This window comes from Lagenorhynchus albirostris, chromosome 11, assembly GCF_949774975.1.
Source record: "Lagenorhynchus albirostris chromosome 11, mLagAlb1.1, whole genome shotgun sequence".
NCBI lineage: Eukaryota > Metazoa > Chordata > Mammalia > Artiodactyla > Delphinidae > Lagenorhynchus > Lagenorhynchus albirostris.
The window spans coordinates 57548802-57573338 of record NC_083105.1 but is presented as its reverse complement, the minus strand read 5'-3'; the positions used below and the strand labels follow the sequence as shown (position 1 = coordinate 57573338).

General features: G+C 54.0%; 2 protein-coding genes across 7 annotated transcripts in view; one reads left to right on the top strand and one right to left on the bottom strand.

Moving 5' to 3' along the window:
- Window positions 1–8735, top strand: part of TSFM (Ts translation elongation factor, mitochondrial) — a 37386-nt gene extending 28651 nt beyond the window's left edge. The window contains exons 7-9 of one of the 6 annotated variants that reach the window (XR_009543434.1): window positions 5432–5616; window positions 6683–6888; window positions 7277–8735. Coding sequence is in view for 1 of the 6 variants with exons in the window: in XM_060165708.1 (XP_060021691.1) it covers window positions 7277–7320 (44 nt within the window). In the remaining 5 variants the exon portion in view is untranslated. Of the gene's footprint in view, window positions 1–5431; window positions 6889–7276 lie in introns of all 6 variants that reach the window. The other 5 variants (XR_009543433.1, XR_009543431.1, XR_009543435.1 and 2 more) reach the window with 5 other exon arrangements.
- Window positions 354–24537, bottom strand: CTDSP2 (CTD small phosphatase 2). Its single transcript, XM_060165711.1, has 8 exons — window positions 23827–24537; window positions 9928–10076; window positions 8079–8117; window positions 7544–7645; window positions 6886–6942; window positions 4624–4716; window positions 4316–4501; window positions 354–4110 (listed from the first exon to the last, which is right to left on the bottom strand). The coding sequence occupies exons 1-8, from the start codon at window positions 23888–23890 to the stop codon at window positions 3985–3987; spliced, it is 816 nt and encodes a 271-aa protein (XP_060021694.1). The 5' UTR covers window positions 23891–24537; the 3' UTR covers window positions 354–3984.

Here is a 24537-nt window from a genome sequence, read left to right as displayed (position 1 = left end):
CCAAGAACCATGCCGGGCTCTGAGTTTCAAGGCTCCTAGTTTGGGGAAATCAGTAAGGGGCACAGAAGGAAGACTCTAAATCCCTTGGGGCTTCTGGTTCCTCCCCAGAAGTCAACAGGACACCAAGCATATGCTTATTAAGCACCTGGATGGCAATGCGGTTGATTCCACATGGGGGCCAGGGAAGAGCTAATGTAGCCCGACTTCTGTAACCTTGAGCAAAATCCCTGTGCTGAGTGTGCGGCTGGTCCCCCAGCTTGGGCGCTCCAGCCTCGTCATGACAGAGGCGTTTTAAGGGAAGAAGGGGGGGGGGTAAGTGCCCGAATGAACAACAGGAGGGTCAGGAGGCAGTGTCCATTCACGGATGGGTTTTTTAAACCCACTTTTATTCATTAATTGTAAGTAGTACAAATATTCCAAAAATATAAACAGACACTTAATGGCGTCCTACATTTCAAGTTTTTGAATACAAGTTTATCAAACCATGAACCTGTGAGCAAGGTAGTCAGAACCCCACAGCCCAGTCACATTGGGAAGCAGATCTCCCCCACCCTCCAAACGGTATCTTGAAGGGGGTTACGTGGCACGACGTGGAACATGTAAAATCTGAGATACTACAAGCAAAGAAGCTCACGGGGCGCAAAGAGGAGGGTCTGCTCCAGGGGCAAACCCCACAGCAGTAAAGGAATGGTGCAGGGGGCCAGACCCCTGCCTTCCCTCCCCTGCTTGAATGCAAGTATTTACCAGTATTAAAATAAAAGGACAAAACTAAAACCCCATTTTACAAAAAAGGCGACTGAGGGACAGTAGTGGCAAGTAACTGACTGAAGACCTGAAGGGGAAAACAGGCTTACTTTCCACAGACACTTGACCTTTCTGGGACATGGGATACAGGACAGCCTTACGGGGGGGTTGCCTTATTGAATGAGGCCTCATGAACAGGGTAGGGGTAGCAAAACAGGACGGGATCCATTTCCCAGGGAATGACTGCCTTTAGACTTCCCATGCTTTTAGCACAGAGAAGTTTCTGGGCCACTGTTAACAGAGGTGAATTTGTAAAATGGTCAAAATCTTTGGGAGGCAGGAGGGAATTAAACAGAAGGTCCCAGGTTAACTGAAGGCAAATTTACTCAACCTCGCTATAGTAAGGGACCCATGGACCTACAGAGTGTCCCCTCTACAATGTGCAGAGTGGAAACTCTTACCTGACCCTTTCCAAACCGGTCCTGTGTCCAAAGCTCCCCCTATGAGAGGGACACGAACATCAGGCTTTTGATTTAGAAGCCCAATCAGAGAGACACACTGTGTCCCTGAAGAGGCACCTTAAAGAACTGAACCTGGCAGGTGGGCAGATTCCTGGCACGGCGTGAACTGGGGTCGACCAGGCCTGGTGGCCTATTGCTTCCCGAAGACCAGCCTCAAACAGGAAGGCTGGTAGGAAACCCCGGAAGAGATCCTGGGGTGAACTGGCTCTCTCTCAATCTTGCCTTCCTCCAAAACTGAGTCTGGCCTGATTCCTCTAAGGAGCACGTCTTGCAGTCATCTCTTGCCCCTAACACACTGTGAAACTGGAGACCAGAAGGTGCATAATGACTTCAGGCTGGCTCTGGTCCACACCGATGGACCCTGCCTAGACCTATTTGGCTGAGCTGCCTCTCCAGGGAAGGGAGGAGAGGGTGAGTGGGGGTGTGGCATTTCCGGTGAGGAACTGCATGGGCGCGGGGCAGGGTTCTGGCGAGAACAAGGCCTATGGAGCCAGGCTTCATGCAGAAGCAGCGGGGACACTCCCACCAAGCCATGCTGGGCTCTGGTCATGAGTCCCTTGGAACACCTGGACAAGTCTGATAGGAAAGCGGGTGGCACCAGCTCTTCCTTCACCTGGAGGCAAGGAGACCCAAAGCAGGGCAGAAAGGGGCCTCGGAACTGGATCAGCTTAGAGCCTCTTATTGCTTATTTAGTCAGAAAAGCATAGCTGGACCCCATGGCAGACTTGGCCCAAGGGCTAATCCTTAGGATGGGGCTTGGGAGAGAGGCCCCTCCTGCAATATTAGGATAGAGGCCTAGGCCAGGGCCTTAGAATCAGAAGCTCCCACTTTCCTTCAGGAGGTGTCGCTCCCGGCCAGCCCTGGAGCCCTCTTCCCCTACCTGCATGAAGCAGGATCCCACAGGCACCAGGGAATGATGCCTGGGAAATGATCACATGGGCTTTGGGGACCCTCTTCTACTCATGTGATACCAAAGGGAAAGACAAAGCCTCACAACCTTGGGACAAGGAGGGGAGGTGGCATCACAATGCTAGAGAAGGATGCTAGGCGCTCAGAACGCCACGCTGCTGCTCCACCACCTGGTCCCGGCTAGCTCCTCACACTGCCCTAGTGTGTGGCCAGTCTGAAAAGGATAATGGGGGTAAGTCCTGAGTGGGCGGTGTTCTTGCACCTGAAGCAACTTACAAATGCTTTGTGACATCTGCCTCCAGGGAAAACAGAGAGGGGGATAGGAACCCCCTCCCGCCCGACGGAGGGAGGGGAGGCCATGGCTAAGGCAGTGATGCTGAAGTGGGGCTCCCTCTAGGGGATCCCTTGTGCTCCCAATTACAGCAGCACTTCCCCTTTTGTTTTCCATCCTGGGGAAACTTCCTTTGTGTGACTTATTTTTTAAAGCATTCACTATTAAGAAACTTTGAAAGCAAAGAGACACGCAAAGCGCAGGTGTGTGAAGAGCTCACTCACACCTGTTACCATTGGCAGGAGGCACGTGCGTTACGTTGGCAAACTAAACGGTGAGAACACCCAGCCCCTCAGCCCAGGAAACGCAGGAGTGCCTGAGACCCTGGAGAGAAAAAGCAACAGCCAGGAAGGACGAAGACACCTGGCCCTGGGGGAAGACACGAGAGAAAAGAGCCCTGCCCAAGAAACAGGTGGGTGGGACCCAGAGCGCCCTTCCCAGGCTTGGGGACAAAGTCCCTGCGGCAGCACCAGCACAGAATGCCTGAAGAGCAGACTTCGGGACACATCCCGAGCCCAGCTGACCTACAAGCCAAGGGGACACACACACTCATGCCCTTGGGATTCTCCTCTTCCCTGCACCACCAGGGCCTCCCACGTTCACCTCAGGCCCAGGGCTGTAGCTCTGTCAGAAACAAAACAGCCCAACACTCCATATTTCGAAAGAGAATTTTAAAACAGAGTCAAAAGAACGGAAATCAGTTATCTGTCCTCTTCCAGGGCAGGGAGAAGACCTCCTTCCCCACAGGTTCAAGACTATGGCTAGGTGGTGAGGAAGGCAGGCCTGGCACCCAAGCCTTGGGGAGACACAGAAAGAGCCCGAGCCAGGCACTCGGCCAGAGGCTAGTGCAGCCCTTGGGCCACAGGACCTGATGGCCACTGGGGCTACCAGTTCTGGATACAAGCTTTCATCTCCCCAGAAGTGTCGTCTTTCTGTCTGCAGCAGTCGGCGAGAGAAAGGCTTCAGGAAGATGTGTGCCTGGGGCACCCGAAGGCAGCCTCTGACTCTACCTTTCTCCGTGGCATAAGCCTTACAATGCTGAGGAAAGGCCATAGGTTTGGCGACGGAGCCTTCAATGGTCTTCATCCCTATAGAGCTCGGTGGCTCTCAGGGTGACAGGAGAGGAGACAAACTAACTTGGGGAGAGTCTTGATCATTCACTTTCTCCCCCAACCTGAAACACTTATATCCCGGGACCACAGTTGAAGGCAAGACACACTCATACACACACGCACACACACACACAAATACACTTACTCACATCTCGGGAACCCAACTCAGGGAGCAGGCAGCTCTGGTATCGCTGGTCTGATATCTGCCCACTCAGCATCTAACCTGTCCTAAAGCTCTTTGCAATCACTTCTATTTCCAGGTCTCATTTGGTGAGATGCTCCAGATTCCGCTCTGTCAGGCTGATCATAAAGGCACAGTGTAGGAAAGTCCCCTACTGGGATGGCCATTGCTTGGCAGCAGGGAAGGCTAAGGGGCCCGCAGCTGCCCAAGGCTGGTGTAGACATCCTCTGCTGCGCTCAGCTCCTCAAAGATTGGGATCAGGTTCAGCAACTCAGTGTCTGCCATGTCATCAAACCAAGACTGCACAGGCACCTGGAGAGGGAAAAGGCAGCGTTAAGTCTCCCGACCGCCACTGCTTCCCTCCCTTGCCCCAGACCCCCGGAGGCTGGCTGGTCCACCTGGGGTGGTGCCCTCCTCTGGTAAAGCCCATGGTTCCACCACCATCCCCTTCTCCCTCCTCCTTCCAGGGCAGGGACTCTCCCAATCCCTGCAATATGGGTGTATCTGGACCACTCACTGCATTCTCTGGGTGGAAGATGTAAGAAGCAGGCGAGTTGTCCAGAATGAGGGTTTTCCTCAGGTCCCTTCCCAGGCGGCTGAGGTCCTTGACATAGCAGCCCTGGTGAAACACACAGGACTCACGGAACAGGCGGGCCCGGAACACCCCACACCTGTCCAGCAGATCCGTCACAGGGTCAGCATACTGAGAAGAGAGCAGAAGCTTTTTGTTTGGATGCAGTCCTGGTTTCCCCGTGGCATCCTGTGACCTGCAAGGAGCTGCCACACCTGCTCCCAGTTCTTTACTCCCCTCCTGCCCCCAGGTACCTTGGCTAGGCTGGCAGTGAAGAGAACACATTCAAAGAGTTCCCCCATTCGTCTCAGGAACTCATCCACGTAAGGCCTCTTGAGCACGTACACCTGAGGAAAAGCAGAAAGGCTTGTTGGAGGCATCCCTACGAGGGTGAAGCCTCACGGCATCGGTCACCGTCACCACCTACACAAAGAGCAGTCAGTAGGTTCAGACCTTACTCTGTCTGGACTCCCACACCCCAGCCTCTGGGACCACCTGGCTGGAAGCCTTCTGCCCCGCAGACCAGGGCACGAGCGTCACCTCCTCACCAGGCTTCTGCCGGCTCAGTGGTCCCAACCTTGACCCAGCTCAGGAAGAAACAAAAACACCTAATGTCCCAGGAGCCATCTGTTTCCGGCGGCGAACCATCAGCTGCCTCCAGAAACAAGTAATCAAGAATAGGCCTCACAGATGGAAACAGCCTATCCTGGATTACTTGAATCCAGCCACAGCCTCTGTGGGAGTTTCCTGTCCTTGGCTCTGACAGGACAGTTAGTCCAGGACCCTATCAGGCAGGGTCGCAGATACTTCCTGAAACCTCATGCCCTCGCAGAGCTTCTCTGAAATGCACCAGGGGAAAGTGACTTTTTCCCCTCAGTGACCACAGATCTGACACCCTGCAGCATCTCGCTCTAGTGACGCCCCCATTTTGTGCTTGCCCCTGACAGCCACCCCTAACCCTGGTGTCCACCTTTCATAACCTTGCACATTATGGCCTAAAAGCTTCACTGGCCGCATGTCCCTCATGGGCCTGCTGTCTGTTGCTTCCCTGTCTCCATCCAGGTGTTCTCCTCTCAGCCAGCCTACACAGGGGCTACTGGAACCACTCCTTCAAAGTTCTTTTCATCCAGCTCACTCCCTGCTCAGGTGTATGTGCCTGCCATGACTCTCCCTCCTGGAGACGGCCTGGACTGGCCATCGACTCACCAGACCCCTCCCAGCTCTGCTGCAGGAACCCTCTGCTCCAGGTAGCCACAACCGGGCCTCCTTTCATTTACCATTTCTTTTTTTTTGGTGGTACACAGGCCTCTCACTGTTGTGGCCTCTCCCGTTGCGGAGCACAGGCTCCGGATGCGCAGGCTCAGCGGCCATGGCTCACGGGCCCAGCCGCTCCGCGGCATGTGGGATCTTCCCGGACAGGGGCACGAACCCGGGTCCCCTGCATCGGCAGGCGGACTCTCAACCACTGCGCCACCAGGGAAGCCCTCATTTACCATTTCTTTAACCTTCAACAAGTCCCTCCCTCCTCCTGGCTATTCATCAAGCTTGGCATCGTCTCAACACTCTTTGCTGAAAACGCACCTTCTGCAGGTAGACACCTCACCCCCACCCCCCACTCATGTAAATGTCATCCCTTTTCCATTATTCACACCTCTCCTTGTTAGCCAGGAGTTCACAGTGTTTGAAGATACGCCTTTTTAAAAAATCTGTGGGTTCTGTATATTTCTCTATACCCTCAACTAGACTGTAAAGAGCTGCTGTGCAGAGTCCAGCACTGGGACTGGGAGAGCACCTCAGCTGGGAGGAGGGTGGTGGGGTGAAGAAAGCTTCTAATGGACACAGGATAGTGCTGACCACCCATGGAAGCCTCAAACCCCATCTCCCTACAAGTAACTCTTCTATCTGACTATCAACACCACAGGATCCTTAACCCTGGACTGAGCAGGTTGTGTAGGGCCAGAGCGTCACCTTATTTAGATTCAAGCGCTTTTTGATAGATGTGTACTGAGTATGTATTGTGGCAGAATCCAGTGTAGGGACCCCAAGGGGAGGGGAATCGGAGAAAGCTTTACAGAGGAGGAGATGCCTTTTCTGGGGAGAAAGAAATTCACCGGCTAGATGGAATGGGTGGGCAGGGGAGGAGAGAAAACAGCTAGTACTGACTTCCTTGTCTGTAACAGGCAGATACACCAACTCTTCAGCTTTAGAGAAAATGTATTAAGTCATATAACAGTGCTGGTCACATTCAGTAGGACCAGGGGAGATAAATAAATGATAGCTATTACTACTATTAAATAATTTAATTTTAAACAGCTTGGCTGCAAAGAGAAAAAAAGTGACAGCTAGAGGGGGATGAGGGGCTGCATTTTTTAAGATGCGAAAGCCTCGAATGTGAAAGGTTACCAATAAAAGCAGAGAGGCTGAAGTTACAGGAAAGGATCAACTGATGGAACACAAGCCCCGAGGAGCAGAAGACCCCGAGTTCCTGGGCTGGGCGTGGCCTGGCAGCAGCTCACCTGGTGAGTGGTCCCTTCGATCTCTACAGGCACTATGAAGTCAGCGTTGTTGATTGGCTGGAAGGCAGAAGAGTTAATGAGTCAGCTAGTGGGAAGGGACAAGAGCCCAGCCACACCCCAGTCCCTGCCACAGCCAGTGCTCCACCCCCTGGGCGGGGTGGGGAGGGACAGATATCAGAGGCCCTAGGAAGCTCCTGCTGTCCCAACTAAGTGGCTCTCACCCAAGTACAGGCTGCGACACCCCTTCTGGTTTTCCCTACTTACCACCACCTGCAAATTCTACCTGAGCTCAGACAGTCTCTGGGCTTTCTTGAGTTAACAAACATCCTGATAAAATGGATAGGGGCATGGCCCAAGGCTGACTTAACCCCTCTTTTGTACCCCTGTACAGAGCCCTGGTGGCTGTGCTGCGACGGGGCTGGGGGGCAGCTGTAGCCTGTTGTCAGCAACTGCGGAGAGCAGGGGCTCCCACTCAACATCATTCTCTGGTGGGGCCTCCAGGTATCTGTGATGCGACTGTGGCCAAATGCCAGAGGCCGGCCCTCCTACTTCTGATCACTCTTCCATCATCAACTTTAGGCCACTTCACTGGCACCTGCAGTCAGGCTTCCAAGACAGCCCAGGACGAGTGTAAGAAGAGCTCCAGATGTCCAGTTACCTTAAAGGAGCTATGCACAAGGGTTTCATCCAAGTCAATGACCACGCAGATTCTTCCTTGATCTTCCTCTGTCACCTCCGGGAGCAGACAGGTCCCTGGAATCTAAAACCAGAGCCAGGCTACTGAATCTGCCACCAAGAAAGACTAATTTTCCCCAATAGAACTCTGGGAAGAGCTGGGCCCACTGAGGAGATGGAAGCCCCCTACTTCAACCCAAGAGAGGCGACACTTAAAGGCCAAGAGGTAGAGAAAGAAGAGACTGAGCTGGCTCCTTCCTTCAGCCTGGGACTGTGAAGTGATCCAGATACTGGAGCTGGAGGCCAGAGCTGGTGATGGATACCGGCTGTCCCCCGCACAATCTAATGCCTTGCACGTGGTGGGCCCTCAGCAAATATCTGGGACAAACAGCTTCCAAGGGCAGGGAGTTAGCCAGCCAGACACAGAGGAATGAGGGCTTCACCGCATGGGGCATGGGGTTAGAAGGTATCACTGGGTGTTGGGGCTTCTGAGGCCATACCCTGTGAGATTCACATACCTGATAAAACTGGTACTGGAGACACTGGAGCAGATCCGACTACGGGAGAAAAGAAGGTGGTCAGTGCCAGCCCACTAATGCCTTTCCTGGTTGTCTAAAGCCCACTCAGGCCTGGAGGGGAATTTTCTCCCCAAGACCCCAGCCCCCTGGAAAGCTCTGACACGACAAAAGTGACTTTCCTTAAGAGCTGGGCAGGAAAGGGGCCAAAATCTTCTTTCCACACTCGGCCTGATGCAGGATGGAGAAGGAAGTGTCCCTGTTCTCAGCTGCCATTGCCTCTCCAAGGAACAGGGGACTCAAGCAGCTGACGCAGGGACACAGAGTCAGAGGCAGAATCAAAATCGGAACTCCTCACTGTGGAGGTCTGGCCTCTTGCTTAGTCCCGAAACCCAGGCTGCTGTTTGAGAACATGTGTTCTCTCCATCCTCCTTGGGGGCCTAGATTAGGGGGAGGTGCACTGAGCCCCTACAAAGCACAAGTAAGCCAATGTGAGCCCACACTGTGGGTCCTGAAACGTGAGGGGAGGTAGAGTGCAGAGAGCTCGGAAAGCCTCTTCCCGCCTTCGGCTAATAAGTAAAACGTTATAATGTAACAAGTAAGTGATCTTAATGGAAACCCTGAAGAAAAATTAAAATCCTAGCACTTAGAAAAACTTAATGTTGGCATTTCAGTGCATTTCCTTCAAGCTTGCTTTGGCAAGCAGTCTTTTTTCTTCATGACATATAATTTTGCATTCTGCTTTTTTTTTTTTTTGGGGGGGGGGTACGCGGGCCTCTCACTGTTGTGGCCTTTCCTGTTGTGGAGCGCAGGCTCCAGACGCGCAGGCTCAGTGGCCACGGCTCACGGGCCCAACCACTCCGCGGCATGTGGGATCTTCCCGGACCGGGGCACGAACCCGTGTCCCCTGCATTGGCAGGCAGACTCCCAACCACTGCGCCACCAGGGAAGCCCTGCATTCTGCTTTTTGACTTAATGTTGCAACTCAATACTCTTCCACATTGTTGTGAACTCTTAGTAAAAATTAATAGTTCGGTTAATACCGTCATGTTGTACTTCATTTAACCATTGTCCCCTTTTGGATAATGAGGTGATTTTTCACTGATGTACATATCTTTAGCCTGGTTTTGAAAGAGAGGAAGGACAGCTAAACCTTGGTGTTTCAGAAAGAAGTCAAATGGCACTGCAGAAAGGAGGATTTCTGTCCCCCGCCTCTGAAATGCCAGACATATCTTCTGGTAATTATAAGAATCAAAGACACCCACACATTTCCAAATGTCTCTCACAGGTACAGGTGATAGTGCTGGAAGGGGTTATCAAGAATGTGATAGAATTTCAATTCCTTGGTTCCCTGAAAGCCTAGTAACTTGGAAGGTATTTTTGCTTAGTTAAAAATAAAAAACAACAATCATAGGACTTACAACCAGAGAGATCTGAGTTCAAACCCTGATACTACCACTTATTAACCATTAACTACTCAGCGGCTACACACACCCTCTGAGTCTCAGTTTCCGTCTGTGAGGGGAATCCTGTGGCTCTCCTCGCAGGGCTGCTGTGGGTCACATGAGACAACCTACGCAAAGCACCCTGCACGGTTCCTGGAACCTGGAAGGATCTGGACCGCGGGGCCCCTCAGAAACCACAGGGACACCCAGATGGCCCACACCACAAATGGGAATCAACAGGAAGAAGATGGACCACTATGGGAAGGACAGAGGAAGGGCCTCCTCCGGGCCACAGATCTTCCAACTCAGGCAAGGCTGCCCTGTCTCCCTGCCGTGGTTGCGGGGACCCCCACTCGCTCACAGCAGTCCCGTCCTTGCTGGCATCACACCACCCTGGATCCAGCTACCTTAGCAATGGTGTTGGCTTCCTCCTTGTATGCGGAGAGCTCAGTGGAGGAGCTTGACTGGCCAACATGCTGGGCGCGAAAACAGCAGAAAAGGGCCTTGAAGATGTTACGTCCACGAGGCTTCTTAGGAGAGGACTTGGAGACCAGGCCTAGAGTGGAGGGAACGACAGAGGCGTTAGCTACAGGGCATCTGTCCAAAATACCCACCCCCATGCTGTATCCCCTCTAGTTTATAAGCTCCACTGGGGCACAAGGCACGTGCTTGGCGAACAACCAAATACAGTCAATGGTGAAATGTACATGTTTATTCCAACATCTTCTCTGTAAACTAGAAAGAGCAGGAATGCCCAGTCCCTGGTTTGGGAAGTGAACTGCAGAAAACTTGCTCTTCATTCCGTGGGGGTGAAGGGGCACTGAGAGATGGGGCCAGCTATAGAATCTACTTTGGTAGCAGCACACTGAGGGAACACCCCAAGGTAATTCACAAAAATCCTCCCTAACACCAGTTCCCAGAATACTACCCATTCTAGAGAAGGGAGTGAGCTAGACCGCTTCAAGTCGGTGCAGCTACAGCCCTGTTCTAGGTCAGCTTCCTTCAATCAGTTAGTTGGCAGCACTGAGCCCAGGCTAGAACAACAGACTAGAAAATAGAACAGCTTCAGCCCCAAGAAACTACAAGTTTCATTCACACCCTTGCGTCCATCCCACACTCCAGTCACTTTCCTTAACACTCCCTCCCCTCAAAGACCACAGGCATATCACTCTCTTGGGACACATACATCCAGGGCTGGGTTCTGCGTTGACGTCCCTGCTTCTCGGCTACAGCTGCTAAGTCCTGCCTTGACAGTTTGGGCTTTGGAAATACAAAGCCATTTTAATAGAAGGCTTGGCAAGGCAGCCCCAGAAAGGCCAAGCTGATAGAAAAAGCTACAGGCATTTACAGGATCAACCAGAAATGGACTTCGGAAAGTCTTTTTCAGGTTCCTTTTATTATTATTATTTTTTAATTGGAGTATAACTGCTTTACAATGTTGTGTTAGTTTCTGCTGTACAGTGAAGTGAATCAGCTATATGTGTATATACACCTCCCTCTTGGACCGCCTTCCTCCCCTCCCCCCACCAAGCTCCTTTTATTTTACAGGAACTGTGCCGGCAACTGTTGAGGATGAGCAGGGAGCCAGGATGGGTACTGTGGCCAGGAGGTGGCGCCGCACAACCGCTGCCAGAATGGTCCTCAGCCACAGGTCTCCTCTCCGGGGGCCAGGGCGGGGGCCAGGCCTTGGGATGAAATCCACCCCACTCGGCTTTAAAGCACAGGGCAAACTCCTGTGCAGGGAAGTAAGTCCCAGAAATGTCTCTGCCTTTATGTAGGCGGGGGGTGGGGGGGTGGGGGTGGGGAACAGAACGTGGCACTGAGGATAACCTTCCCCGTGCTGTTGGGTTTAAGAAGGGAAAGGGGGGGCAATGTGGTGAGCCCCCCACCCCAGCAAGGCCAAGCTCCCTGGCTCAGTCCTCAGAGTACATGCTGCACCTGCACGGAGGCGGCTCTGGCAGAAGAGGTGATGGGAGAGCCATTAAACACCCAGTTACTGGGCTGCCTGAGCCCCTGGAGAGGAGAGAAAACCAAACTGTTCCCTGGACCAAAGGTGAGGCCGCTGACCCTCAGTCAAAGGGCAGCCAGCACCGCCCCAGGACAACCGACTCAGCTGTGGCTCAGCAGGAAGGCTGAGGGCTTCCTGCAGGTGCAGGCTGGGCACCCCAGTCCGTCTGGTCCAGTGCTCTCTCCTTCCCCTCCCTGGGTCAGACAGATCCCTTGACACTGGTATGACCATTAGAAACCTTTTAGAAAATGTTCAGGCTTCCCCAGCAATTAGCCTAAAAACCTGGATATCGCTCTCAAGCTCCTGGCCCTACTGGAAGAGTCAAGATTTCCAGGGACTGGGGATTTTGCCCTGAAGGAAAAAGTTGCGTTGGAGGCCTCGCCCAAGGCCCCTGAGTCCAGGAGACAAACTTGAGAGCAGAGCCCAGTACTTAAAGACAGCAAGATGAGAGGTTCCTCGGACCCTCTCCTACTCTGAATAATCTATCCAGAAATCGGAAGGAAAGGACAGCTTCTCCACCTGCCTGTACGGCCCACCTTCAATTCCGAGCCCAGGGACGCAAGCAGACGCTGACACAAAGCTCTAAGACCAAAGCTGAACCATCCCTTTTCCTTTGGTTTACGGTTTCTTCACGCAGAACCACAATCAGAGGCTTAACCCGGGCACTGAGCCTTTCTTAAAAGGCCACACAGCCCAAGCCTTTCCTGAAGAGAGGCCATCAAGAACGCACTCAGCATCTTAGTGACAGACGCTGTGAAGGCTGAGTAATCCTGAGAGGCAGAGGTTGAAAGGGGCAGCTGGCTGGGGCCGTGGAGAGGCCTCGCCGGTGCCCCCTGCGGGAGGCCCAACAGGCAGGAGCGCTCCAGCCTCAGACAGGGAGCTAGGGAGGGGGCAGGGGCGCTCCTCAGCTGGTTCGGACTCTGCAGGGGATGAGGTCTTCTTAAAACACAATGCGGCCAGGCAGCCCCTGGGCCTCAGAGACCACAGATGCCTTGACCCCGGGGGCAGGCGCTCAGAGCAGAGCAAAGAGCTGTGGCGCCTGGGGAAGGGACCCCAGACCCACAACAGCAAGGTCAGCACCCCAGGTGTTCCTCACTACCCCCTCCCCCACTGGGGCCCCACTTCCCTCAGTCCTTCTCCAGGCTGTGTGTCCTCCTCACCTTTACAAACACTGCCACTGACAATCAGTGGCCATCAGGGCCTCTTCAGCCTCCCCCTAACATGGCTGCCTCCTGACGGGGCCTGCAGTGGCCTCAGCTGGGTACATTCACTGGCCTCTGGCTTCTGAGCAGCAGGTGCTCGTGACTCTGGCTGAGTGAATAACTCTGGGGCCTCTAGGGCCTTTGTTGCTTCTACAGAGCCAGGACCTGTGGAAGCCTTTGCTAGTCTGCAACCGCCCAGAAGAGTTAGAAACAGAAAGACTCCCTCCCTTACGAGGACAGGGAAGTGGGCTATGACGAGCTGGGCACCTGAGGCAAGCCACTCGGTCTTTCTGGGCCTTGATCATGTTTACTGAGCACCAGTGATGGGCCAGGCCTGTGTCAAGACACTTGACATCATTACTTCATTTAATCCTCACTACAAACCCATTTCTAAGCACTAATCCCCCATTTCACAGAAGGGAAACCAAAGCACAGAGAGCTTAAGTAACCTGCTTGAGGTTACACGGGTAGTAGGACAGCAGAGCCAGGATCTGAACCCAGATCTGCCTGAACCCAGAGGCAGGGCTCTTAACAACTACTCTGTAGGGTCCCCTACAGCTCAGGCATTGTGTACGATTACTCCTGCAACAGGTGGGAAGTGGCGGTGCACTCTTAAGATCTCTCAAGTGTGTGCCCTACTCCTCTCTAGGCTGGGCTGGTGAAGGATCAGTTTGGGGTCCAGCCCCCCTCCTTTGCTGTCCTCTTGGGCAGTCCATGAAAGGTGTAAGGGGTGAAATAGTACAAGGCTCCCTTCACCGCCACCCCGGCCCTGCACCTGCTCCGACTGGCAGATACCTCTGGGAGATCAAGAGGACAATGTGGGGGCGGGGGGAGGAACGTGAACCAGGAGCTTTGGTCCAAGAGCCACTTTGTTGAGGGGGTTTAAGGATGAGGGGATACACCCAGAGAGGGATCTGAGACTCGTATCAAAGAGCCTTTCAAAGGACTCCTTTCAACCAGCGCTCAGCACTGTGTCCCTGACAGCCAGGTGCAGGTCACCCCCACCCCTCCGTGTGTGACAGGAAGGGGCAGCGGCCCCTCCCGGGAGATGAACACTGGCACAAGAGGGTTTACAGGCCGGTGAGGATTTCATTGCACAGGTTTCCCCAGTGAGCGAAGGCAGGATTCCAGTGGGTACCACAAAGCTCCATTACTGATGTGCATCTGTTCTCCCGGCTCCGAACATCTGGTTTGGGGCTGAATGTCGGAAAGGACCAGCACAGACCTAACGGGGGGAGCTCTGGCTCAAGAAGAAAGTGCGCAGGTTGCTGAGAACAGGGAAGCCAAGCCACCCCTTCATCTCACTGCTGTGAGGCTTCCTATGGAGGCAGGATGTGAAGAGAAGTGGGGATGTGGGAGGTATTCCCCCTCCCCCTCCCCCCAGGATCACCTGGGCTGGGGTCCAGGCTCTGCCAGTTACTACTCAGCCACACAGCCTCTTTGCGCCTTAGTTTCCTCATCCGTTAACTGGGATAACAGCAAGACCACTCTGACTGAACACAGTAACGCACTGTGCAGACTAAACTTAAATGCCGTGCTCATTTTCACATTATCTAAGGGGAGATGACCACTCCTTGGCAACACTGTGGCCACCCACCCAGCATGTGGTTGAAGCTCAAGAACAGAAGATGAGAAAGGCGCCAGAGGAACTCTGATCGTGAGCAGGTTTCAGAAAGTCAAAACCACCCCTATACCTTCTCCCAAATTCACCACAAAACTTGTTTTCCAGTTGCAAACTCCTTGGCTGGTCTCTGCAAGTAACAGGAAAGCAGGTGAGGTTGTTCCACTTGAGACAAAGAATGCCCTCTCCCCTTGTGTCCACCATCACTGGCCCCTAAGAGGCACCAGGTGGGGATACTATTTGCCTCTGACTCTCAAGGAGCCTGTGCGCATACATGTATGCGTGTACACACACATGCGCGCACACACAGATGAAGACTGGCTTTGCCTGGACAACGCTATTTTTAACCTTCTTCTGAAGGTCAGGTTGAGATATCACTGTTGCCAACAACACAGCTTTGTGTCCCAGCAAAGGAACTCCTCACACATCCGCCTGGGATTCGGCAGAAGGCAAGCTCTCAGGCTGTCGGATTTTAACAAGCCCATTCATGTAGAAGGATGCTTTCTTGGTTCATCTCTCAGAGTACTTCTTTCTCCACCATCTCTCATTCCCCCCACAGCAAAGGATTTAGTCTGGCTATCACTATAAAATGGCCTCCCGGAGGGGCCTCCCTCCCCTTAGCTTTTGGAGGAAGGAGAGTATTTGGAGCATTTCTGGCCTTTCTTGGCCAGCTGCCTGGGCCTTGCAGCCAAGATGCATGTGATTGGGGCTCCCCGTGGAGAGGAGTCCTCCCAGGTCCTCAGCAAGGGGCATCTGTGCCTTGGCTAAGGACAGGCCCTAAAGCGCCAGGTGGACAGAAGGACTCTTGGACCATCAGGTGAGTCAGCAGGGGAACAAGAAGGTGAGAGATGCCTAGACATCCCCCACACAGGAAAGACTGGAAGCCAGAGGCAGGGTGTACCAGTTTCCACAGCGCGCAACTGCTGACACTGCTCTCTTCAGGTGACAACGCAGGGGGGCCTCACCCAGCTCGGCACCAGTTCCTGAAGTTCCAGAAAGCAGCTGTGAAGTTGACATCATGGACTGTTTTTTTTTTTTTTTTTTTTGCAGTACGTGGGCCTCTCACTGTTGTGGCCTCTCCCGTTGCGGAGCACAGGCTCTGGACGCGCAGGCTCAGCGGCCATGGCTCACGGGCCCAGCCGCTCCGCGGCATGTGGGATCTTCCCGGACCAGGACACGAACCCGTGTCCTCCGCATTGGCAGGCGGACTCTCAACCACTGCGCCACCAGAAAAGCCCGGCATGGACTTTTAAAAAGTAGTTTTAGCCATGTTGTTTGGCTCACACCAGCATGTTCTACACTAGCACCCTCCCTGCGACCAGCAGCCAGGACGTCCTACCTACGCAGACGTCTCCATTAGTTCCCCTTCCCTGGACAGGACAGCTCCCTGCCTCTACCTGTCTTCTAAGAGAGGAGGGCTTCTTTCAGTCCTGGGTCCTTAATGCCACTTGTGGGGTGAGGGTGGGGGACCCGGTCACTCACTGCCTAGCCTGTCTTTTCCCTGCCCCTCCAGCAGTCGTCACTGATCTCAACATAGGGCCTCAACTTCAGGACCTTCCCTCAAGAAGCACTAAGTTTTGGAAGCACGGGATCCCCAGCAACTTCTAAAACAGGATCAAGATACTCTGTCAATTTCCAAATCAGCCTTTAAAAGAGTTATTGGCAGAACACCCGCCTGGGCAGCTGTAACATATTTTAGAAACATGCTGGGGCTGGGGGTGGGTTCCCAGAAGCAGCAACAGGCCCTGGACCAGAGCAATTTCCTCACGGATACATCAGCAGCAGGCTCAGCCCCCAGCCCCACACCAGAGTGCTCTTGGTGGATGTCAGGAAGTGATCTGAAGTGATCTGCTCACAGCAGCAGCAGGGATAGACCTGAGATGCCATCCAGGAAAACCCAAAGGGCTGGACCCTGCCCTTGTTTTACTGTATGCAATGCCTGCTAGAGCAGAGATGTCATTGTGGGGGACTGGAAGCCATACTTGCCCGCCTTGAGCCTCCCGCTCCTCCTAAGGAGGTGCGGAGCAAGGCCCTGTGGGAGGCCGGGAGGCTAAAAGAAACCTGCCAGCAGGACACAAACACCCTCTTAGTGGCTGTTTCAGCCCCTGACTTGGTTCTCTGCCCGATTCCTGAAATGCTTGGGTCTGGTGGAAGACCTGAAGAATCTAGTGCCTCTTTCCTCTCCAGCTAAGAAGCCTGCTTTAGGTGACATATGCATGAGAGTGAGATGGAGGAAGAAGAACGAAAGCTCAGGACAAAGCAAGGGACCCTCAACCGTCTCTCCTCTGACCAGTGAACAACAGAGTGGTTACACAGGTGCCATGGACTTAGGCTTAAATCCTGGCTCTGCCACATATAAGGTGTGTGGCCTTGGGCCTCAGTTTCTTCATCTGTAAAATGGAAAGACTAACATTACCTATATTACATAGAGCTGTGAGAATTACAATGCGGTCTGGGTGTGTCCTGACCCTAGTAAAACGCTCAGTAAATCTCAGCTGCTAGTCATTCAGTACAAAGCACTTTCATACCTTTATCTCACTCAGTCTCAATCTCAAAATGTTCACAGTGAAAGAGAGCACAGAGATTTCTTCTCATTCCAGAGGTCACAGAGGAGTAGTGGCAGGGTCAATCCTGGGAAATGGCCTTTTCCAGGACTCCACAAAAACCAATCCCAGTCACACACACTCTCTCTCTCTCTCTCTCTCTCACACACACACACACACACACACACACACACACACACACACACACACACACACACACACACACACGCTCGTTGAGGGTGGCCAACTGGTTCCTTCTGTCCTTCCTCTCATGGCTGGCCCCTGCAGAAGGAATGGAAGCAGCCTGCCAGGGAGTCTGTCCCACCTACAGGGTCACTCACCTACTCCTCCCACACCCCAGCTGCATCTGGGACCAGCCCACCAGTATAGGTGTGTCCGCTGAGAGAGCACTGAGCTGGAGTCAGGAAGCCTGGCTCTTGCCCCACTTCAGCCTCTCAAGCAGCCTTGTGGTCTCACCTAAGGCACCACCACCCTGGGTTGTTTCCTTGCAGGCCGATCAGAAAAGGTCTACACTGCATGGTGTCTTACAATGAGAGGCAGTGCGGGTCAGCGTTAGGTTTGACTCTGAGCCAGTCCTAGCTCACACGAACCAGCCACGTTCCTGTGGACAAGGTGCTTGGGGTTTCTCAGCGGAGGTTTTCCTCACTTGTCAAGTGGGGATCATTCCTATCTCACAATGTCATTGTGAGGCTCAAGTGAGACACTATCAATAGATATAAAAGGCTAGGGCAGTGCCTGCCCCACAGTGAGTGCTCTATAAATATCACGTGATCATTACTGGTAAGTGGGGATCACGACTCTGTCCATTCACACTCAGAAAACTTTTGGACTCCCCTTTAGGAGCCGCAGGATCTTTAACAAACAGGAAAACTGGATCCCTCCAGGGACTCTTCCTGCTCAGGGCTAAACAGGCAGCTGGGGCCGCTGCTGCGCTCGCCTGGCTCTTCTCCAGGGACACCTGTCAGAACCACAGGGAGCATTTGGAACACACGGATGCCCGGCCCACCTGCTCATGCTCTGATTCAGTTAAGACCCAGGTGGGGTCTGTATTTTTAGTAAGTGTCACAGGAGTTTCTGATGTGTGTCCCTGGCTGGGAGCCAATGTCTAAAGGTTGCCAGTGGTCCCTGACTAACCCCTGCAGGACTGGAGGGCGATTCAGCCAGAGTCCCCGTGGCCCCTTTCCCCACCACATCTCACTGGCTCAATGTCTCTGCAGGTCTCAGGGGACTTGCACCCCAGAGCCTGATTTTCCTTTCTAGGGGCACTCGCTCTAATCCGTCACAAGACAAAACACCCAAGCCTCCTGTCTCTTCCTGCAGGTCCCTGTTCCTGGGAAGGAGGAGCCCTAGCCCCATTCTGCCATGGAGGCAGAAGAGCTGGGACCCACGTCCTGGGAAGGCACTTCCACACACCAGCGGTATGTGCTCTGAGCCTTCCCATGAATCTGCTTGGCTCTCATTGGGGTTGGGGCCACATTTGTTCCCTGAGAACTGTGTGGGTGGGAAAGAGCAAATTCTACAGGATGCGAAAACTATTCATATGTCAAGAGAGAAAAAGAAGGTAGTGAATAAAGAGAGAGTAAGAGCAAAGCCTGATTTGGGGTGGGGGGCAGGGTGGGAGGGGAGGACGGCGCACCTGGGAAAAGAAAGGAAATGCCAGCAGGTCCACTGAGAGATCGGGTTTAAGGCTATAACCCTTAGAACAGCTGACGAATATAAAACAGGACATCCTTGCACCTCCTGCCCAGAAGGCCATGTGCTCGCTGGAGGACCCATTCTGTAATAACAGACCTGGTGCAAGCACACTCAGACCTGAAGGGCTGGGCACTCTGCCAGACAAAGAAACTCTGTTCTATTTGGCCTCTGGTCCAGAGAGGCTTCAAGTTCTAAGTCAACTTCTCCACTTTGATTTCTACTAGTTCCTTCATAAGATTTGCACGTTAATAAGCTCATCTGCATCCCAGTTGGGAACTATTCCTCCATTTCAGAAGAGGGAGGGAATCATGACAGAGCCACACCCAACCCGGTGTCAGCAGGACAAGTGAGTTAATTCTGTGCTTCCCGAGCTGGCTGGCCTGAGACAGGGTGGAAAGCAATTTAATGCTGAGTTTGTGCTTTCTCAAGGTTATACCCCAAAACCACAGCAGCAAAGACATAGCTTAAGAACATCTATTTCTCTTCAAAATCCCAGCTTCTTTTTCTTTCCTTGTTACTAGCATTCCTTAAAGAAATCTGAATCTCACTGGGTTCTTTAACTCTCAAAACAAATGCAGACGGTAAGAGAACGCAGCACACAGTTGTCTCAAGTCTTCATTACATCCACTTCTGAGGGGCCGAGCAACTGCTCACAAGGTTTAGACTTCAGAGACTCTTCATAGGAGGTGCGTGGCTCCCCGGCCTCCTCCCATCCCAGATGCCCAGGCGCCAGGCAGGATGGCAAAAGCCCCAAGGCACATGCTACTCGCATAAAATCCCATCCTATGTAACAGGGGCACAAAGAAGGGGTCTGTGCAGCAAGGCTGTCTGTCAGTCTCAAAGGGTGATTCTTCCAGAAGGCCTAAGCCCTCACATTAGTGTCCCCTCTGACCCCCGGCCACCTGTCTTTAACAATAAAACCCACATGACCGTGTGCTGTTTGCACTATGTCCTTGGGGGAATGGAGGAGAACCGGAGTGGTGGTCTAGCTGTCTAAAAAGGAAGGACATTAACATCTATCAATTATCTGCTAAGTACAAGGCATTGGAGAAGGGTAGAGACCGATACTCCTGTTTTATAGATAAGTCACCCAGCACAGTAAAGTGATTTGTCAAGTCTCACTGCAAATAGGGATTTGCATCCAGGCCTGAGGCAACCAATTCTGCTCCTGGAGCAATTCTTCTGAACACTTCTAACTGCTGCCCCTGCCCCCCAATCCCCTCTTCACCCTGAGAGACAAACTTCCCAAGATGGTAATAAAAGATAATAACCCAACTTACCCAAAAGCTAGGAGGAAGAAAGTTGAGGAGAAGGGGAAGAGATATATACTTACATATAAATACGTATTGTCTTTCTCTTGCTTAGTTATGAATACATGTATTAATTTTCCACAGAAAGGCTGGGAGCATCAACTCACCTTGGCTAGAAATGTGACTTCTATCGTATTTACCGTTTTAACAAAGTCCGTGTTCATGAGGGATTTGGAAGGTCCCACCGAGAGCATGAAACGGGACCTCTCTTCCACCCAGTTTCTTTAAGACCCCTATAGTTGAGAAGGAGGAGACAGGATTCAGGGACACTACCACCCCTTGCCGTCTCTCAAGGGGTTTTCACAGCACTTCCTGAGTCCTGGTCCGTTGCAAGCTCTGCAAGTTAAACTCAGCAGCAGAACTGCGAACTCCCAGTCCCGGGATGGTGGGCATTTACAAACGTTGTTGCTGAGTTAGCAGGGCTCCCTTCGGTTGCTTCGGGAGAGAGCAAACACAAGCTTAAGTCACCACACAAGCCCCTACCTCACTCCAAGATGGGGGAACAACTCCAAAGGAGACAGAGGAGCGAGACTCAGCAGCCACAGAGGCCAAGGCTGAGGCTGCGCAGGGAGGGGAGAGGCTCCAGTGGGGCGGGAGGAGCCAGCTGCGCGCACACCCTGGATGCTCACAGAACAAGCTGAGGAGGAAAGCCCCAGGGAGGCTGAGACCTGGTCTAAACTTTTCAAGGTAAGGGCCTAGCTACAACCACAGCGAAAGGTGTTTAAGCTTTTACATGAGAGAGAGAGGCAGAATTTCTCCCTTATGGGGAGAAAGCAAGAGTTAGAAAAACCTGCCACCTGCCTAATTCTTAGGGGTGCTCAGTTACCAGAACCTGTTGTTCAGTTCTACATGTGAAAAGACAACTCAAGGCATCATCATCCCCTCCCTGAAAGGAAGGGGCTCAGGCCTCACAAAACAAAACAGGTCCCAACTCCCCCAGAGGGGCTGTGGGTCACTCAAGCTCTGGAGGAACTTGCCTCCGCCCTCTCATTTCACACGGGGAGGTTATAAGGTGGGCCCACTTCCCTGGTTTCTCCCCATCTAGCCTCGAAGCCCGAGGCACAATCTCCCAGCAATGGGGCGACACCCTCGTATGGGGCTGCAATAAATGGCCATTTTCTGGCCACACTGATATTAACTTTTCTCTTTTACTTTGGTATCGTACACACCCCTATCCTTGCTGTACCAGGAAGCCATTTCACCCTTCTGTTTGGGAAGATGATCCAATTTGGGTCCTTTTATCATCAATGCTTTCAGCAACTTTGTTTGTTCTGCTTCCCCTACTATAATTACTTTTGAATCATCAACACACCCAGCCAGCCTTAAAGCTCCCAGAACAAAATGCTAAAAAAGAAGAAAAAAAAAACCTGCAATGGCAAACAACTGCACTAAAAAACCGCCCATGCTAGGAGCAATTTGTATTTTTCTAGAAATTTACTGATTAATAAACTGCCTCAGTACTCCTTCCCCTTTTTCCAAAGGGAGGCAGAGCCTAGAAATGGGACACTGTGGAGAGGGGAGAGGGCACGGAACTCCAAAGGAGCTAAATAAAACATCTGCTCCCCACCCCTACTTTTATTTTATTTTATTTTATTTTTTTAAAGATGCAGGATTTGTTTGTAAGTGATGAGGGATTCAGAAAGTTGGTTTGCTGGTTGCTGGATGCCCAAGCAGCCTAGGAAGAAAGTATGTCTTCTCTGGAATGCAGTCAAATTACACAGGGGGGAAAGAGAACCCCAAGCTGTCCGCTTGAGAATTCAGATTCCTCCAGGGATAAGTCTGAAGGACAAACCACACAAAAAACGAAAAACATAACTCTAAGAAAAATCCAACCAACATCAGCAGCTGAACACTGTCAAGAAGCCAGCTGCTTGCCTTCTACTGTCATCTATTCTGTTCCCTACCACTTGCCCTGGTGGATGAAACTTCCAACTCTGATTTGTAAGCTGTCCCTTCAGAAGTCCAGCCTTCCCTCATTCCCGGTGTGGTCCCCTCACTGGGAAGGCACCCTCCTGAGCCCCACCAGGAGGAGAGGACCAGAGTAGGGAAGCTCAGGACTCTTCTTTCCCTTCTCATCAACACTGCCCCCTCTGGAATCCTTCCACATCCACATTTCTTCATTTCTGGCTAGCACTTGGAGTCCCTTCCTGAGATGAGGTTAGGAAGAGAGCGGGAAGAGTCCGAAGTTAAGTTATAAACACAGAAAGCCTCCCTTCTTCAGCCCTCAGCACAGCTGAGCAGGCAGTAGAGGGGTGAAGTTGTAGCCTGGTTAGTGATGCAGTCAGGAGAGCATCGGGTCAGGGTCTTTTGCGGGGGTTGGGATCTGAGCAGGCAAGGCTTATTGAAAGTAGGGCCAGCGATGCAGGAAACACACACTACACCCTGCCGCCCCCTCCCCCCCCCACTGCACCGGGGAATTAGGGAATGGCTGAAACCACCAGGCCAGCCCGTTTGCCCCTAGGCAAGTTGGGGGAGCTCCTTGGGACCGGGAACCCCTGAAATAAATGATCTGCTGACTAATGTTGCCAAATACGGGGATGTGGGGCTATACCCAGGCTCCACAGCTGGGCCCCCCCGCAGGCTCTAGGCCTCAATATGTTCAAGTGCAGCACTGGCCCTTCTTGCCCTCTTCTGGGGGCGTTGAGGGGAAGGGCAGGGACGCTCCGAATTTGGGCCCAAGAGCGTGATCTCCCCAGCCTCAGGCCAGGTGGCCCCAGTCTGGGAAGTTCTCCAGAAAAAAAACGCTAGTCCTTACTCCCCGCGGAAATTCTGTCCACTATTTTAGACACATTCCTCAAGGCCTCGAAGAAGAACGTGGGGGAGGGGAAAAGAGTTTCGGGGCCTCCACCGTGACCAAACTCAGAGATTCCACCCTCAGGCCTCAACCTTTCCCCCGCCCCCAGGAGAGGCCTCGGCCTCATCACCCTCCGGTCCCCAAATCCGCCCCCGAGAGGGCCCGCGACCCCCCTCGTGTCTCCACCCGACCCGCAGGAAGGCGGGGGCCGCGAGCCGCTGCCCACGAAGAACTCGCACTTTTTCGCGGCGCGATTCAGAAACACGCCGGGTCTGATGCCATCCGGCGAATTATATAACCAGGGACACCAATCTCGGGCTAAACAAACGCGGCTCTGTGTGTGCGGCGGCGGCCCCGGGGAAGCGCACCGGGGCAGGGAGGGGCTCCGGCCGGGCCTCGGGGTCGCGCTTGTTTGCTCAGCGAAAGAGGCAGGAGGCGTCCGGGCCAGAGTCCCGCGCGCCGAGGTCCCAGGCCGAGCGCAGGGCCGCGCGCGGACCAAGTCCGGTCAGCCAGAGCTCGGCCCCTCCCCCACCGCGGCCGCCCCCGCCTCCGGGCGGTGAACTTGGTCCCAAGTCCCGCCGGACGCCGTCACCGACCACTGCCTGAGCAACCTCGGGCTTGGGGGCGGGAGGGGTGGGGGCTGGGAAGTGCTGGACTCCAGTCCCGGCTCCATTCTAGCTCGGGATCGTCCGGGACCCCCTCGTTCCCCTCCCCTCCCCACCTCTCTCCCGCGGTCCTGGGGCAGCCGCGCGCTCTGGTGCGGGAAAGTGACGACCCCACCCCCCAACTCTGGAGAGGATGGGCGCGAGTGGACTCGCGCTACGAGCGCTTACCCCTCTGTCTCTCTGCCCGGGGGGAGGGAGTGCAGGACAGAGTGACAGCTGCGCGGATGACGCCCCTCCCCCTCGGGCGCTGGGAGCCCGGGGCCCCGCGCAACCCTCCCCGGGGCCTGGGTGCGCACCAGGTCGCAGAGGCGGATGGAGTAGGAGGTCGGGTGGGAATCCCCCACTCTGAGCCCCGGGAGATCTGGGGCCGAGACTCGGGTTCTGGGCTGTACTAGCCCCCTCCCCGCCCGGGGGCGACGCAAAGTTTTGGGAAGTTGCTGCCCCTACCTTGCTTGGTGAGCACCAGGGCGTCTTCCCTCCGCGCCTGGGTGATGATGGAGCCGTGTTCCATCTAACAATCCCGCGGGCCCGGGCTGGCTGGGCGGGAGGACGCGCGGGCGCACAGGCTGGGCTGGGCTGGGCTGGGGGGCCTGGGCGGGGGCCCGCTCCGGCTCCGGCTCCCGAGACTCGGACTCCCACTGCTGTTCACATCCCTGCTCTTGTTCCTCCCCTGGGCCGGGAAGGGAGGCGGCCTGTACGGAGAGCGGGAGGCCCGGGCAACGGCTCCCCCGGTTGCCCCCGGCCCCGATCCCCCGGCGGCAGCTCCGGGCTCCTCAGTTTGGGTCCAACATGGAGAATCCGGAGCGAAAACAAGAGGAGGAAATGGGACACGGGGCGGTTTCCAGGCTCCCCCCTCCCCTCCGTACTCCAGATAAACAACCCGCGGCTGCAGCGCCCACCCCCGCGCGCCTCCAGGAGCTCAACCCGGCCTCTCTACAGCCCGCTGGCGCCTCCCGCTCCGAAGCACCGTCATAGGCCCCGGGATCCTCCACCTGTGAGCGGCCCGGGTTGCGGAACATCCGGAGCTTTGCAATTTTGTTACGGAAAAAGCGAATCCCCGAGGGGGGTGGGGTAGCGGGCGGGCAGGCTGGCAGGGGAGACTTGAAACCGCTCCGGCGTTCCGATTGGCCCCCTCCGAGAAAAGGGGCGTGACCCCTC

Bases quoted from the DNA above. Each gene is read 5' to 3' on its own strand.
- CTDSP2 (XM_060165711.1), bottom strand. From the start codon at position 23,890: ATGGAACACGGCTCCATCATCACCCAGGCGCGGAGGGAAGACGCCCTG. The intron at 4,717-6,885 runs GTGAGCTGCTGC...GCTTTTCCTCAG, and splicing joins TCGAAGGGACCACTCACCAG to GTGTACGTGCTCAAGAGGCC. The intron at 4,502-4,623 runs GTACCTGGGGGC...CTCTCTTCTCAG, and splicing joins TCACTGCCAGCCTAGCCAAG to TATGCTGACCCTGTGACGGA.